The following is a 13270-nucleotide window of genomic DNA, read 5'->3' as shown; positions in this document are numbered from 1 at the left end:
CAGCAGCTCTCTTTGTGCCTGTACATGTATATGACACTGGACACAATTCTGAGCCCTGGAAACTTCCTCTTTCTCCTGGAAAAGGTGGGTAGACATGGACATTCATGGTTCTGCTTCCTCCGTGGGGATTCAGCATAATAAGTAAAGAGGTCCAAGTAAAGAGGCGATCTAAAAACCAAAGTTTAGACCCTGGGGTAGACATCATGAAGATTTTCAGGCCACCAAGCTTTTCTGCAGGTTAGAGTGGTTTTGGTAGGAACAGATCTACAGATTTTTAAAGAGACCAATTCACAGAGGGGCTCAGGAGAGCCTCATTGCATATGATATACGTATGCGTAGTTTGAAATTGTTGGACGAGTTTACAGTGCATAATTCAAACGTACGTATTAGGTTTTGAGATCAACACTCCCAGAGTTGTAAAAATCAGGTCTCGCTGGCAACCAGCTGGTTGGTGCATGAAAAGTGTACTGATGACGGGGTCCTCTCTTGTGCCCTGAACTACATGATAGGCGGAGATTGAGCTCAGCACAGAGCGGGAACAAAGGTCATGATACCCTAGCTCCTGGGTCCCCTTCCTGTGCAGCCACCAGCACGGATTTATGTGCTGGAAAATCTGGTGCAAAGCACAGGCTTAGCCTCCCAGCCCCAGGGACAGAGGCGTCATCATCCGTGGAGCCGAAGTGAGACTTGGCAGGACTGGACCCTCACTGTGGGGGAGCTCTCGGCTCTTTGCACCATGGGAGTTGGCGCCTAAGAAAAAGAAAACGTTCGTGTTCGCGTCTGCTTTATACTTTGCATGGCCCTTGACAACAGTTATTTGGGAATGAGGATGGAAAGGAGAGGAAGGAGGTCCCTGGAGCACCTTGGGAAAAGCGAGGGCTTCTTACATATGCTCCCTCCCGCTACGAGAGTCCCAGTCTCTGTAAGACTTTCTGTTAGTAGAACTGTATTTTATTGTTGCTGATGTGTTTTCTGAACAGACCCAGAGTTCCCGTGCAGGAGATTAGGTCCTAATGGCAGTTGAAGACATGAAATGAGCTCCCAGACTCTTGACTACCCTCCCACCACGAGCGTGGAAGAAGTTATCCAGAGGAAATGAAAACCCAGGGCAGCCTGGAAAGAGCCCACAGTTCACTCTGAACCTGAACTCGTAGGAACTTGCGGCAGCTCCCCAGGTGATAGGTTTTCCCCTTAGGCACATAGCTGCTCAGAGATGGAGAAGGTGGGGCCTGTGGTTTGGCCCCAGCAGGAAGAGAATGTCACGAGTTAAATACAGTAGATTTCATCTTGGTGCAAGGAGGGACCTCAGGAAACATCAGGAGACCAGACCCTCATTTAACAGATGAGGAGGCTGTGGCTGCAGGGTCCGAGGCTCAGGGAGCAGTTGCATCTCACACCAGCGACCCTGTGTTCCTGTTGCTCCTTTTAAATTCCCACGTGCCCATCCCGACACTTGCAGAGTGCATCTGGTACTGTGCACCCATGTTTGGGGAACCGCATCACTTAATAAACTTAAGGCCTCTCTCTTTTATGGGGAATTTTGAGTTGGAAGTTTGAAGGCCTGAGATAGGTACCTGATGCAAACGGGCTGAACCAGCCGCAGGCCTGGGGGCGGAGGCCAGCACATCTGCTGCTGCTGTCTTCTGCTTGCCAGCATTTCCTATTGTGCCAAAATTTTCTCATGAATAAAATTCTTGGAATTTTCTTGAAAACAGTGAATCCATGTGTCAGAGATTCATGGATGAGACACATTCCAGATGTGCAGTGCACTGTATTTTTAGCGTCTGAATGTATGTTTTGAAAAGGCCAAGCATAGAGCTGCCTGTTTTCATGGAGCTCCTGGAGGTGGGAGGTATGATGTGCCATCTCTCCCTTGGGGTTTAGAGAGGGCTGTTCCAATAGAGGAAAACTGCTAATGACTTTGTCACCCTGTGGGCGTGGCAGTGCCCTTCTGAGGGTCCTCTGTGCCTCTTGGAACCTGAATCACTTGCAGCCCAACCTGGGTGAGTGAGCTTCAGAAATCGGAAGAGTAAAAGTTCCGTGAGCTTCTTAGCAAGACTGCCATAGAATCACTTCCTTGTCCAAGTTTGTTAAAAATCTCATGAGGTTTTAGGGAAAGTTAAGATGAAAAGCATCATGGATCCCACATCCTGGAAGAGAAGACTTTTTGGGGGAGTTTGAGGAACATCAGCTGTGTGCCATGTGCAATTTTAGGGAAATGAACAGGAATTGTGTTATGAGAACGTGGTATATTCATCCATTCATTCCTTCATCTATTCATCCATTCATCCACTCATTTTATAGAGAACAGCAACATGCCAGGGAACGTACCAGCTGTTGAGGCCACAGTTTTCAACAGGGAATCCAGATCCCTTCCCACACAAAACTTACATTTAATCGACATCCAACAAACGAATGTAGAATTACAACCAAAAACCCATGTACAAACTGGACCGGGCACCATAAAGGCTAAATCACATTGGACTAAATGCTCTCGACAATAAAAGCAAAGATGCCAGCTCATCTTTCTCCCCATGTTAGATAAAGATACCTGACTTTTAAATTTAGTATTTAACAAAGAATGAGGGACTAATGGCATACAAGAGACGATGTACTTTTCCTGGCATGTGGCTTGTTAGAAAAATAGGATTTGAAACGGATAGTCCAAACCACTGTCTTGAACCACATGGAGAATTCGGGTCATTCACATCAACTTTCTAGGATGGGATAATAGTTGAAATGCAACATTAGGGCTTATAAAACCTTTTATATTACACTAGCTCATTGGACCCATTGGGAGCCCTGGTTGGGATTGGGGCAGCTGTTACCAACATCACCTTCATAGTTGAAGAAATTGAGACTCAAGCAAGGATAAGGCAGCAGGACTTAAACTTGAATATGCGAGTGTGCCAGGTTCATGTTATGACGTGGGTTCTGATTCAGCAGGGCTGCAGACACGCAGACTCTGCATCTGTAACAAGCCCTCAGCAGCTCATGTGGGACTAAATTTGGAGCAGAGTGGGGTTGTGGAAGTCCCAGGGTGACCCAGTGACCAAGGGCAGCTTCCACCTCAGGTCTTTGGAGCCCCAGTCCAGTGGCCACCATGCTCTGCCGTGCTGTCTCTGACATTTTGGTGCATCTCCATTGTTTATCCTAAATTTGGTGATCAAAGTGAAAAGCAAATCATCTTTTCATCTCAAATGAATTATTTCAAATGAGATACAGATAAGATGAAGGCTTTTGATGAATAGTCTCTGAGTGTCACGTGATGACAATGATTAGAAAAACACAAACAAGTATGGAAAGTCAGGAGTAGAATCCGCCCCCCACAAAACCCAAGAGGGCGCAGAAGGATCTGAAGGGGGTAGTGACTGCATTCTTTGCACTCATTCCGACTTAAAACACACAAACAGGATGTTTCCACACATGTTTTTACACTTTTTTATTCATCTCTAAAGAAGGAAAGAAGCCTATGGGGGGAAAATGTGTTTCTTTGTAGGAAAACAAAGACGCTATTAACATCACTTATACATTGTTTCTTTTGTTTTTTCAAAAATGACTTTACTGAGGCTTGATTGACGTACTAAAAAGCTGTACAGTATTTAATGTTTATAACTTAATGAGTTTGGAGATAAGTATCTACATATGAAACCATTACCACAATCAGTGCCATACACATATCCATCACCGACGAAAGCGTCCTCCTTCCCCCTTTATTTTATATATTTTTTGTGATAAGAACACTTAACATAAGATCTACTCTCTTAGCAAATTTGTGAGTATATGATACAGAATTGTTAACTACAGCAGGATGCTGTGCTGTAGAACCCAGGGACTTAACTCATCTTGCATGCCTGAAACCTTGTACCCTCTGATTGCCAGGCTAAATATTCCTATCTCACCCTCCTTTCAAATGTTTCAAAGAGCATCTGCATAGAACTGAGAAAGTAAACAGAAGGGTTGTTTTAAAATTATGTTTGTTGGGTTTCTAATTTTTTGAGGTTCATTTAAATCTAGTTCTCCTTATGTGGAACCTAACTATTCTGTCCTTGACATTTTTCTACAATGCTCCAATCTCCGCAAGAGTTCTAGGATTTGCACTTAGCCATTGAATGCTTCTCTCCTTGCTTTGCTAATGTTCATTTTCTAGGAAGTCTTATTTATTTCATATGTTGCCTAACTACGCAGAGTCCCTAGTTCAAGCCTACGTAGATTTCAGGTAAAACCCTGCAGTAATGTGCTCCAGGATCATATGGCTGAGGATATAGTGCCAGGGCGATTAGCTTCCAAACTCCTGGTCACTGGCTGCACACTTCATCTCACGAGTATATTTTCCTTTGTTTTGATGTGAAAACAGTTTTTGGACCTACAGCATTATGATGGGGCTTTCATCTAATTTCATGACTTAGTTCTATGGTTAATAGGAGCATCAACAAAATGTGATGTTAAGAAGCTGTTTGTATGCTAGGGACACACACACACACACACACACACACACACACACACACGATCCTGCCCTGGAAATGCTCATATCTTCATAAAGGCAGCAGTTGGGGGAGAAGTATGTGAGCAAGAGAATTCCCAGGACTGGCTACGCTGCTCAGAGCCAAGGAGAAATCCGGTGAGTTCAGAGCAGGGAAATTTGTCTGAAGGTCATAAGGAGACTGGTTTCCAGATCAGTCTTTTCTTGAAGGGATTTGCTAAGGGGAGGAAAAGCACCTTCGAGTTTGAGAAAGAAACAAGTCAAGGCAAAAAGGGAAGAATCCTGGTTTTCTACATCATTTAGGCACCATCTTCCCTGGGGGCTCTGCTGACCAATAAGGACTGTGTACAGGTCCTCTAAAGTGCTCGATGAGCAACGATAGTAAGGATGGAGAGAGAGATGGATATATATATATGTGTGCATGTAAATGTCTGTATATGAATAGGTATGTGTGTATGTAAATATGCACATATATGTATATGCATATGCATGTGTGTGAATATGTATGTGTATGTAAATATGTGTTTATATGTATGTATGTATATGAATATGCATATATGTGTGTACAAATATGTATGTGTGTATATGTATACTTGAATATGTATGTGTACATGTGTATGACTATGTGTGCATGTATGTATATGACTATGCATGTGTGTATGAATATGCATGTGTATGAATATATGTCTATGTTTATGTATGTGTGTATGTACATATGAATATGCATGTATGCGTGTGAATATATGTGTATATGAATATATGTGTGTGTAGGCATGTATGTGGAAATTGACATATGCGTGTATGAACATGTATATGCGTGTATGTGTGTGAACATGCATATATGTGTGTATGAATATGTGTGTGTATGCATGTATATGAATATATTTGTATGTCTGTATCTCTGCACCAGTCCTGGGTTTCATTCTCTTAGTGCTGGGCTGGTACTGCAGTTGTAAACGTGTTTGATACTGAAGCGATACCACATTGGGGAAACACTCTCTTTAGATGGACTTCATTTGCCTACATACATTTTTCCTTTGAGGTTAATCCAAGATTTTTATATTTTTGAAGGACTAAAATAGCAATGTGTTAAATGAGAAAAACGTGAGCACAAAGCTAGATGCTGCATTTAATATATGATTTTAATGTTTCCTCCACTGAAGAATTAAGGAAAGAAAATAATATCAAGACGGGGCAAAATGATTCCCACTCAGCCTGACAATGCATCTTTTAACTCACGATGTTTGGCTTTTTTGTGTGTTGTAATTAAAAGATACCGGTCAGAGGAAGTTTCTCGTCCCATGAGATGTTGGCAATATTCAAATGCAAAAATATACATGTTGAGAATAAAATTCTGGAAGGACTGGCCTTTTGATGGGCACATGGAGTGGACGTCTTTCCTACAGACGTATTTGTGTTGCTTTTTTCTCCTCTGAATGTGATTAGGAGTAGACTTTCCAGAAGCATCTACTGCATGCACTCTGCCTTGAAGAGAAGCTATAAACAGTTGGGCTTGAGACAGCCTAATAAATAGTTTTCCAGTATCATTAGGTCTGCAGACATCCACTTAAGGCCACCACGTGCACTGGCTCTAACATATTTATAAATGGTGCTCCTACCTGCCCTATTCTTCCCTTGCAGTATTGATTGGGAAGCCAGGCATCCACCTGCAATGAGCACACACCCCAATACACGGCCATCAATTTGGGTCTGAATTATCTGATTAACCAATGAAAAGAACAGGTTGTTGATTTAAACTATTAAATAAGAAAGACTAATTAAATGTATCTGGGACCTATTGCTGCATAGCTTTTAGCCTCATAAGAGAGCGTGTTGTACTTAGAAATTTCCCTCCTAGTTTCCAACAGGCTTTCCACTTACTCTCCTGATCCTTTAATTCCATCGAAGTCCTGGGATTCTGGGCATTTATCCCCTCAGCCTTCTCCCACCTCTTCCCTCCACCAGCCTCTCTCTTTCTAGGTGGTTCCATCTCTTATCTGCGCTGTCAGCTCTGCTCTTTCCACAGCTGTGACAAGGCGGTGAAGCACTGTGCATCTGACCTCCGTCAGCCCAACCTGTTCTTTCTCCACGTCACACCCAGAGTGGCGAGTGTACAGCCTCAGGGAGGGATTCCACTTCCCGACACGAACGCTGCTGCTACCTTGTCCTCATGTTGACATTACTCTTCTTCCCAATCCTGCTTTCTCACCTGTGGGCAGGAATGACACCTGACCTTATAAGACTATTGTCAGGACTGTATTTCATAAAATTAAGATGTCATTGATGATAAAACAAACCATTATTTTACCGGCCATCAAAGGAGAAGAAATGCTGCCAGTAACCCATGACATGCCATCGATGGTGAGATGCATCCAGGTTTCAGAGCTCGTAAAATGTGAAAAAAGGTGTATCTTAAAATCAGTGTAATAAGATTTAAAGGGATACTGCATATGAAGCACTTACCAAGATAACCTGGTTTATTATGTGATGGATCAGCTGTTTATGAGTCAAGAGAATGTGGCTAAAAGATGTCTTATTCGGGCTTCCCTGGTGGCACAGTGGTTGAGAGTCCGCCTGCTGATACAGGGGACACAGGTTCGTGCCCCGGTCTGGGAAGATCCCATATGCCGCGGAGCAGCTGGGCCCGTGAGCCATGGCCGCTGAGCCTGTACGTCCGGAGCCTGTGCTCCGCAACGGGAGAGGCCCACGTACTGCAAAAAAAAAAAAAAAAAAACCCAAAAGACAAAACAAAAAACCCAAAAACAAACCCCAAAAAAGATGTCTTATTCATCGCAGTGTAAGCAGTTATGTGATGTTCCAGATTCTGATTGGTTACATGTCGGGGGGAAAGGCAGACTATTGATTTAAGATGACCTTGGCTTCCTAAAGTGTATTGTGATACCAAAGACTTCTATAAAAATTTTGTTTCTAAAGCATGACCATAACTTTAACATGCTTGTTCCACTTAGTTTTTCCATTTGTTTTTCATAACTATTTGAGGCACCTAAGACTTGAGGGAACTGAGGGTCAATTTGGGAATCCTGTTCTCTGGACACCTAGTCCTGGCTGTCCTCTGGATTTTTGGGAACAACGTAAGGATCATTTCACTCTGTATGCTTCACTGGCTCCAGCTGTGAAAGAGAGCCGATCATTCTTTAAGACTTTCTTAGTTTCAACATTTTACCACGCCCAGATTTTCATGAAAATTTAAGTATGTTGGGTTCTCTGGATTGACATTTCAGTGTTTTTATGAACCATGGGGATCAAAAGTTAAGAGCAAAATTGAGGCCAGACCCTTATTTTATAATTCTTTTGCTGGAAACATAGGAGCCTCTCAAACTATTCATCTGTTACAGGAAAAAATTCATCTGTTTTAGGCTCTCTGAAATCATTTGCTGGAAATGTCAGTATGCTTAAAAGTACATTCGACTTCTAATTTTTTAAAAAAATCTAAGCATTTTGGAACCTTTGTTGTACCCAAATCTAGTTACTTAAAAATAGAATCATATTTTAGTCTCATGTATGAAATATAATCTAGTTGAGTTGTCTTCACTTTCTAGAACTGTCAGTCAACTGTGATGACCAAAGTCCAAAGGAGTGGTCCTCACATGTTATTGGTGCATTCAGTATTCAAATGAAATAATAAACATTGTATACTAACACGATGGTCCCTTTTGTTTGGGGGCAGTTTGCTTAGAATTTATGCCTTTCTCATAAGTTCATGAAAAATGGCATCGGTAGCCTGCCACTGGGCACATCAGAATATCCCAGCTTTCCTGGAGCTACAGAAAAAAACACCCCGCACACAAGCACACACCAATCTAAAGTTCATGTCTTTTTATGGTAACACAGAGGCGGGCATATTAATTAATTATGCCACATTGCTGCCAGGTTTGGACTTTTTTTTGAATTCTCTGTCATAAAGCAGCCAAAGCAGTTCGCAAGTAAGTCCCCGCGGCTGGCCGAAGGTGCTGAAGGAATAAGCCATACATGTTAACTAAGGCATCTGCCGACAGCTTTGGCAGGTAGGCGGGTAGGTAGGTGAGATGACCACGGACGAGGAGGGAAGCCAGACGGCAGGGAAGCAGGGACAGCATCCGTCGAGGCCAGGGAGAGTCACTTGCAGAGCTACAGTTGAGGGACTCATGTGTTCCTGGTTACCAGCCTGTGTGTAGTGATCCATTCTGGTTTTAATCCTACTAGGCTAGATCCTTTCCCTGCTTTGAAGTCCCAGGGCTGCTGGGGCGGGAGAATCCTATGCATCAGCCTCTGTCAGTCATACTGCAACCAAAGGGATGATGAAACCTACATGTAATATACAAAGTCAAGTGGGTGAACAAAGGCATGCTGTTGGTACATAGCATTTGTTTGCTTCTAAAGAACAGCAGTTAATTTTCGTGGTCATCTTTGTTTGAAGCAGGTCTCTGAAGACCACCCTTCAGCTTCTTTTTACTCCTCCATTGTTCAGATGTGCTAAGTTAGCATGTGTGTGTGTGTGTGTGTGTGTGTGTGTGAGAGAGAGAGAGATTCCATTTATTTATTTGTTTGTTTCCTTTTCCTGACTTGTATTTAACCCTAGGTGCTTGCCTGCCTTGGTTTAATTAGCATCACTTTGGGGCATGCGCTGTCTTTCCAGAATATGGACTGTGTTTCACCCCTTTGGAAATGAAACGTTTATCCTGAAGCGTCCTCATTTTTAGACTGCTTCTCCTCTAGCGAACAAAAGCAACTTTTGATATTCTGAAGTATATGGCCTTTCTCACTTTTATTCAGTACTAACTTGGAGGAGAATTTTAAGATACGAAGAAAAACTGGGTGTCCCCCCCCTTATCTCTAGCTTTTGTAGATTTTTTTTCCCTAAATCGATCTCAATTAACTTTGATTTCTTTCTTTAGAAAACCATGTGGTGAAAAAATGCTTTGCCAGATGTGAGAATGGGTTCCTCCCCCTGCAAACACACACTGAAGCCTTGTTTCAGTTCTAGTATTTTGGTCCAGTTTTTAAATCTTAGGCTACATTTATTTGGTCATTGGTTGTGTTTGTGAGAATATCCTACTTTATCTTGGGGAGATACTCATATTTTAACATTGTTACTCTTTTCGTTGTGAAAGCCATTTTCTTTCTCATTTGTGATTTAAAGGTTCGCCTACCCCTTACATCTAACCTGTTTCTGCCAATTTCTGATACACATCACGCATTTATTCATGTTTCTCTTCCCCGGTGAGCCAACGCTGACATTACATAGCATGGTGTTCCCCTCCGAGGCTTGGTGGAGTCTGCAGGACCCTGCAGGAGAATGGAGGCAGCCTTCAGCCTCGTTTTTGGCCCTGAGTGTGTGAAACCATTCCATCCAGTGCTGCGATGGGAAAGGAGACCCTGTCTTGCACAGTTTATTGAAGAAGCTATAATTTTGCCTTTATTGATTAGCAAGACTGCACGAAGTCCGTGGTGCCGATTTGACTTTTAAACCCATGTCTGTGAGTTTAGATTCCGTACATCCCCTCACTCCGTTTGGGACCAGAAGAGAGAGCCACGTGACTCAGGCTCCCCCGAATCTACTGTGCCCATTTCTCGGATTGTTGCCATCTGTTTGTTGATGCGTTTGCTTTTGCTGGCGGTTCAAGATGCCTTACTTTTTTTTTTTTTTCTGCCTTGTGCCTGATTCTGGCTCTTTTGTACATTTTGAGTTATTGTTTAACCCCCCAGCTTACTCTTTCCCAAACTGTCACAGGGCTGCGATTCTAAGAGATTTTAGAGATGCTGTGACGGTGGGGGTGGCGGGGGGTGGTTATCCATACACAGACACCTGGCCTCCACTGTGAGAGCCAGCGCCTTGCGTTTGTTCCTTTTGATTCTCCCTGCTCACTGGTTCACAGCACAGTGTGCCTGGCAGTGAAGTTCATGTACTCGGGGAGCGATGAAGAAGTTGGTCCCTGGGTAGATGGGGGATGGAGTGGGGGAGGACAACTGGATTGGGGGTGTTTGTGAAATCGCATGTGTTCCCTAAAGATTCGGACACTTCTGCGTAAGGAGGTGGGGGGCTTCTGTCTTAGAAAGGCTGCTTCATAAGGCTCTATTATTAACGGGGGTGGGGGGAGCATCCTTACTTATTTAAGCATCAATTCAAAGAATAAGAAAGGAGTGCTAATGTAGACAATTATCGGAAACCAAGGAATATAAGAAGGGCATCCTAGGCTGTGGGGATACGAGGGAACAGAAGATAAAACACTCACCAGTGTCCTCACTAATTCCCTGCTTGATCTTGGGCAGCTCGCCTCAAGGTGAGGTCTTGACCTTTCTGGGTCTCAGATTTTCCCATTTGGGGGATGAGGAGTTTGGACAAGAAGGTCTCCACAGTCCCCACTGGCTCCAAAGTTTCCATTTAAAAAACATGTGTGACCCAGACAGCATTTGCTTCTCACCAGCTGCATAGCAGTACCGAGGGTGTCCAAGGACTGAAATAAACATGAACTACCACATGGATTTCTCTTTTGGTTACAGAAAGCAAAATTGGACGGTCTCGTAGTTATCCTTTTAGTTGCTGCACACTATGTCATTCAAGTAGCTGAAATTTCCCAATCGAATTTGCCTTTGCTGATTTGGCTGTAGAATGTCAGCCTAGCCATAGGCTAACCACTTGTTTGACTTAAAACCACAGAAGAATGCTCCAACAATGACACATTTCTATTTCTTCTCACCAAATCATGCAGAATGAGCAAAGATAGGAATAGAAAGTAAGGGAAAAAAAAAAAAGAGCTAGTCAGTGATCTAGATATTTTAAACATCTTGGTATTTGGAGACCTCTGGCTAATTCACAGCTTTTTTTTTTTTTTTTTTTTTGGTTCATTTATCATCCAGATGTTCACCATCATGGAAGCGCCACTTGAAACTCTATTTCAGCTAATAACTTAGAAGTGGAAAAATTTGTATCTCTGTCTCTTTGTCCTTTGGTGCCCCATTTCCCCCTCACTCTTCTTCTAAGTAGCTCTTCTTTAAAATCTCCTGGGAATGTGGCAGTTTTGCCAGATGCTTAGGTGTTAGCCGTCACATGTCTTTTTTTAATCTTCACGACCATTCTGTACCCTGTCTGCTTGAATTATAGATTGCATTTGTCAAATAATGACACATGCAAATTGGATGTCTTCTAAGACCTTTGAAATCCAACTTCCTTGAGTTGAGATTAAAGTGGGTATTATCTGCACGGCTGTGGTCAAGGCTGGGATGTTTGGAGACCCACACAGAAGTTTTTCTAGGTCAGCCAGTTCCAACTCTTACCGTCTCTAGGGGAAAGAAAGCCAGCTCCTTTTTGCTGCTGAAAGGTGGAAATGGATACTGTAAAAACTACCTAAAAAGGGGGTCCCAGTTAGCAACTTTTTGAAGCGTGACTGTCCCTTGGCACGTCCTGAATGTGTGTTTCTTCGGGTGTTCAGGAAGCGCTATCTGTCGTGAGTGAGGACCAGTCATTGTTTGAGTGCGCGTACGGCACGCCGCACCTGGCCAAGACGGACATGACCGCTTCTTCCTCCAGCGACTATGGACAGACATCCAAGATGAGCCCGCGTGTCCCTCAGCAGGACTGGCTGTCTCAACCCCCAGCCAGGGTCACCATCAAGATGGAATGTAACCCTAACCAGGTGAACGGCTCAAGGTAAGGAGACCGCCGCCTCTTGCTCTCCCAGACCTCTGGTTTTCCCACCCCTTGCAAAGGCAAAGTGGAAATGGATCACACTTCCCCCCGAGATGGTTTCAGAAACGGAGGGCATTGAACAGTAACCCTGGGCACTGCTGAGAAAATGTGTTCTCCAGTGGTTTGCGTGGAGGAGAGAGGTTGTAAAACCAGTAGTACATTTACCGAGAACTCGCTTTGAAGATGAGATGTTCAATTCCATTTCCCAGACGTGAGGGCTTTGTGGGAGGGGGCCTTGCCCACATATGGCAGAATTCGTCTCTGAGGTTTTTATTGCCTGGAAAGTAAAGCTGTCTTCTGTTTTCATGGAGGGAGAGTGTCAGCTAGTGGCCAGGCAGTGTAGCATATGTCCAAGCCATGTGACGTTGCTAATGGACCTACTTCCTGTGTCCTCCAGCCCCCCGCCCCCAACCTTCCCTCCTCTGTCACCTTCTTTGAATGCTTGCTTTTTCTTCTCCTCTTTACTTACACTTAAAACCAAGCACCAGTGTCACCCGTAAGTATTAACTCTCCTGAGTTTGTCACGATAGTGCTGTGGTCACCTAGAATGTATTAGCGAATTATCGAATGTATTATCCCTGGCACTCAAAAGCATTTCTTTTTCTTTTTCTAAATTTATGTTTATTTTATTTATTTTTGTCTGCATTGGGTCTTTGTTGCTGCATGCAGGCTTTTCTCTAGTTTCAGCGAGCAGGGGCTTCTCATTGTGGTGGCTTCTCTTGCTGCAGAGCACAGGCTCTAGGCACATGGGCTTCAGTAGTTGTGGCACACGGGCTCAGTAGTTGTGGCTCATGGTCTCTAGAGAGCAGGCTCAGTAGTTGTGGCTCACGGGCTTAGTTGCTCCGTGGCATGTGGAATCTTCCTGGGCCAGGGCTTGAACCCGTGTCCCCGGCATTGGCAGGTGGATTCTTAACTAGTATGCCACCAGGGAAGCCCACAAAAGCATTTCATTGGATGTAGTTTTGAAGAGTCAGGTTGATTTCAATTATGATATAATACCTCATATATATTCAGAAAGAATCGTATCAAATCTCAAGACAAAGAAAGAATAATTTTATTTAAATTCGCATGATCTGCCCAGAGTCACAAGAACAGCTCAC

At 43.6% G+C, this 13270-nt stretch overlaps 1 protein-coding gene across 4 annotated transcripts in view; it reads left to right on the top strand.

Moving 5' to 3' along the window:
- The window catches only part of ERG (ETS transcription factor ERG), a gene marked incomplete at its 5' end in the record, with an annotated part of 185953 nt that overhangs the window by 110499 nt on the left and 62184 nt on the right, over nt 1–13270 (top strand). For all 4 annotated transcript variants that reach the window (XM_079704837.1, XM_079704836.1, XM_079704835.1 and 1 more), the window contains one exon: nt 11914–12131. In XM_079704837.1, the coding sequence (XP_079560963.1) occupies nt 11914–12131 (218 nt within the window). The remainder of the gene's footprint in view (nt 1–11913; nt 12132–13270) is intronic.

Source organism: Hyperoodon ampullatus (assembly GCF_949752795.1).
Source record: "Hyperoodon ampullatus genome assembly, chromosome: 5".
NCBI classification, from domain to species: Eukaryota; Metazoa; Chordata; class Mammalia; order Artiodactyla; family Ziphiidae; genus Hyperoodon; species Hyperoodon ampullatus.
This window is presented reverse-complemented; position numbering and strand designations above follow the sequence as displayed.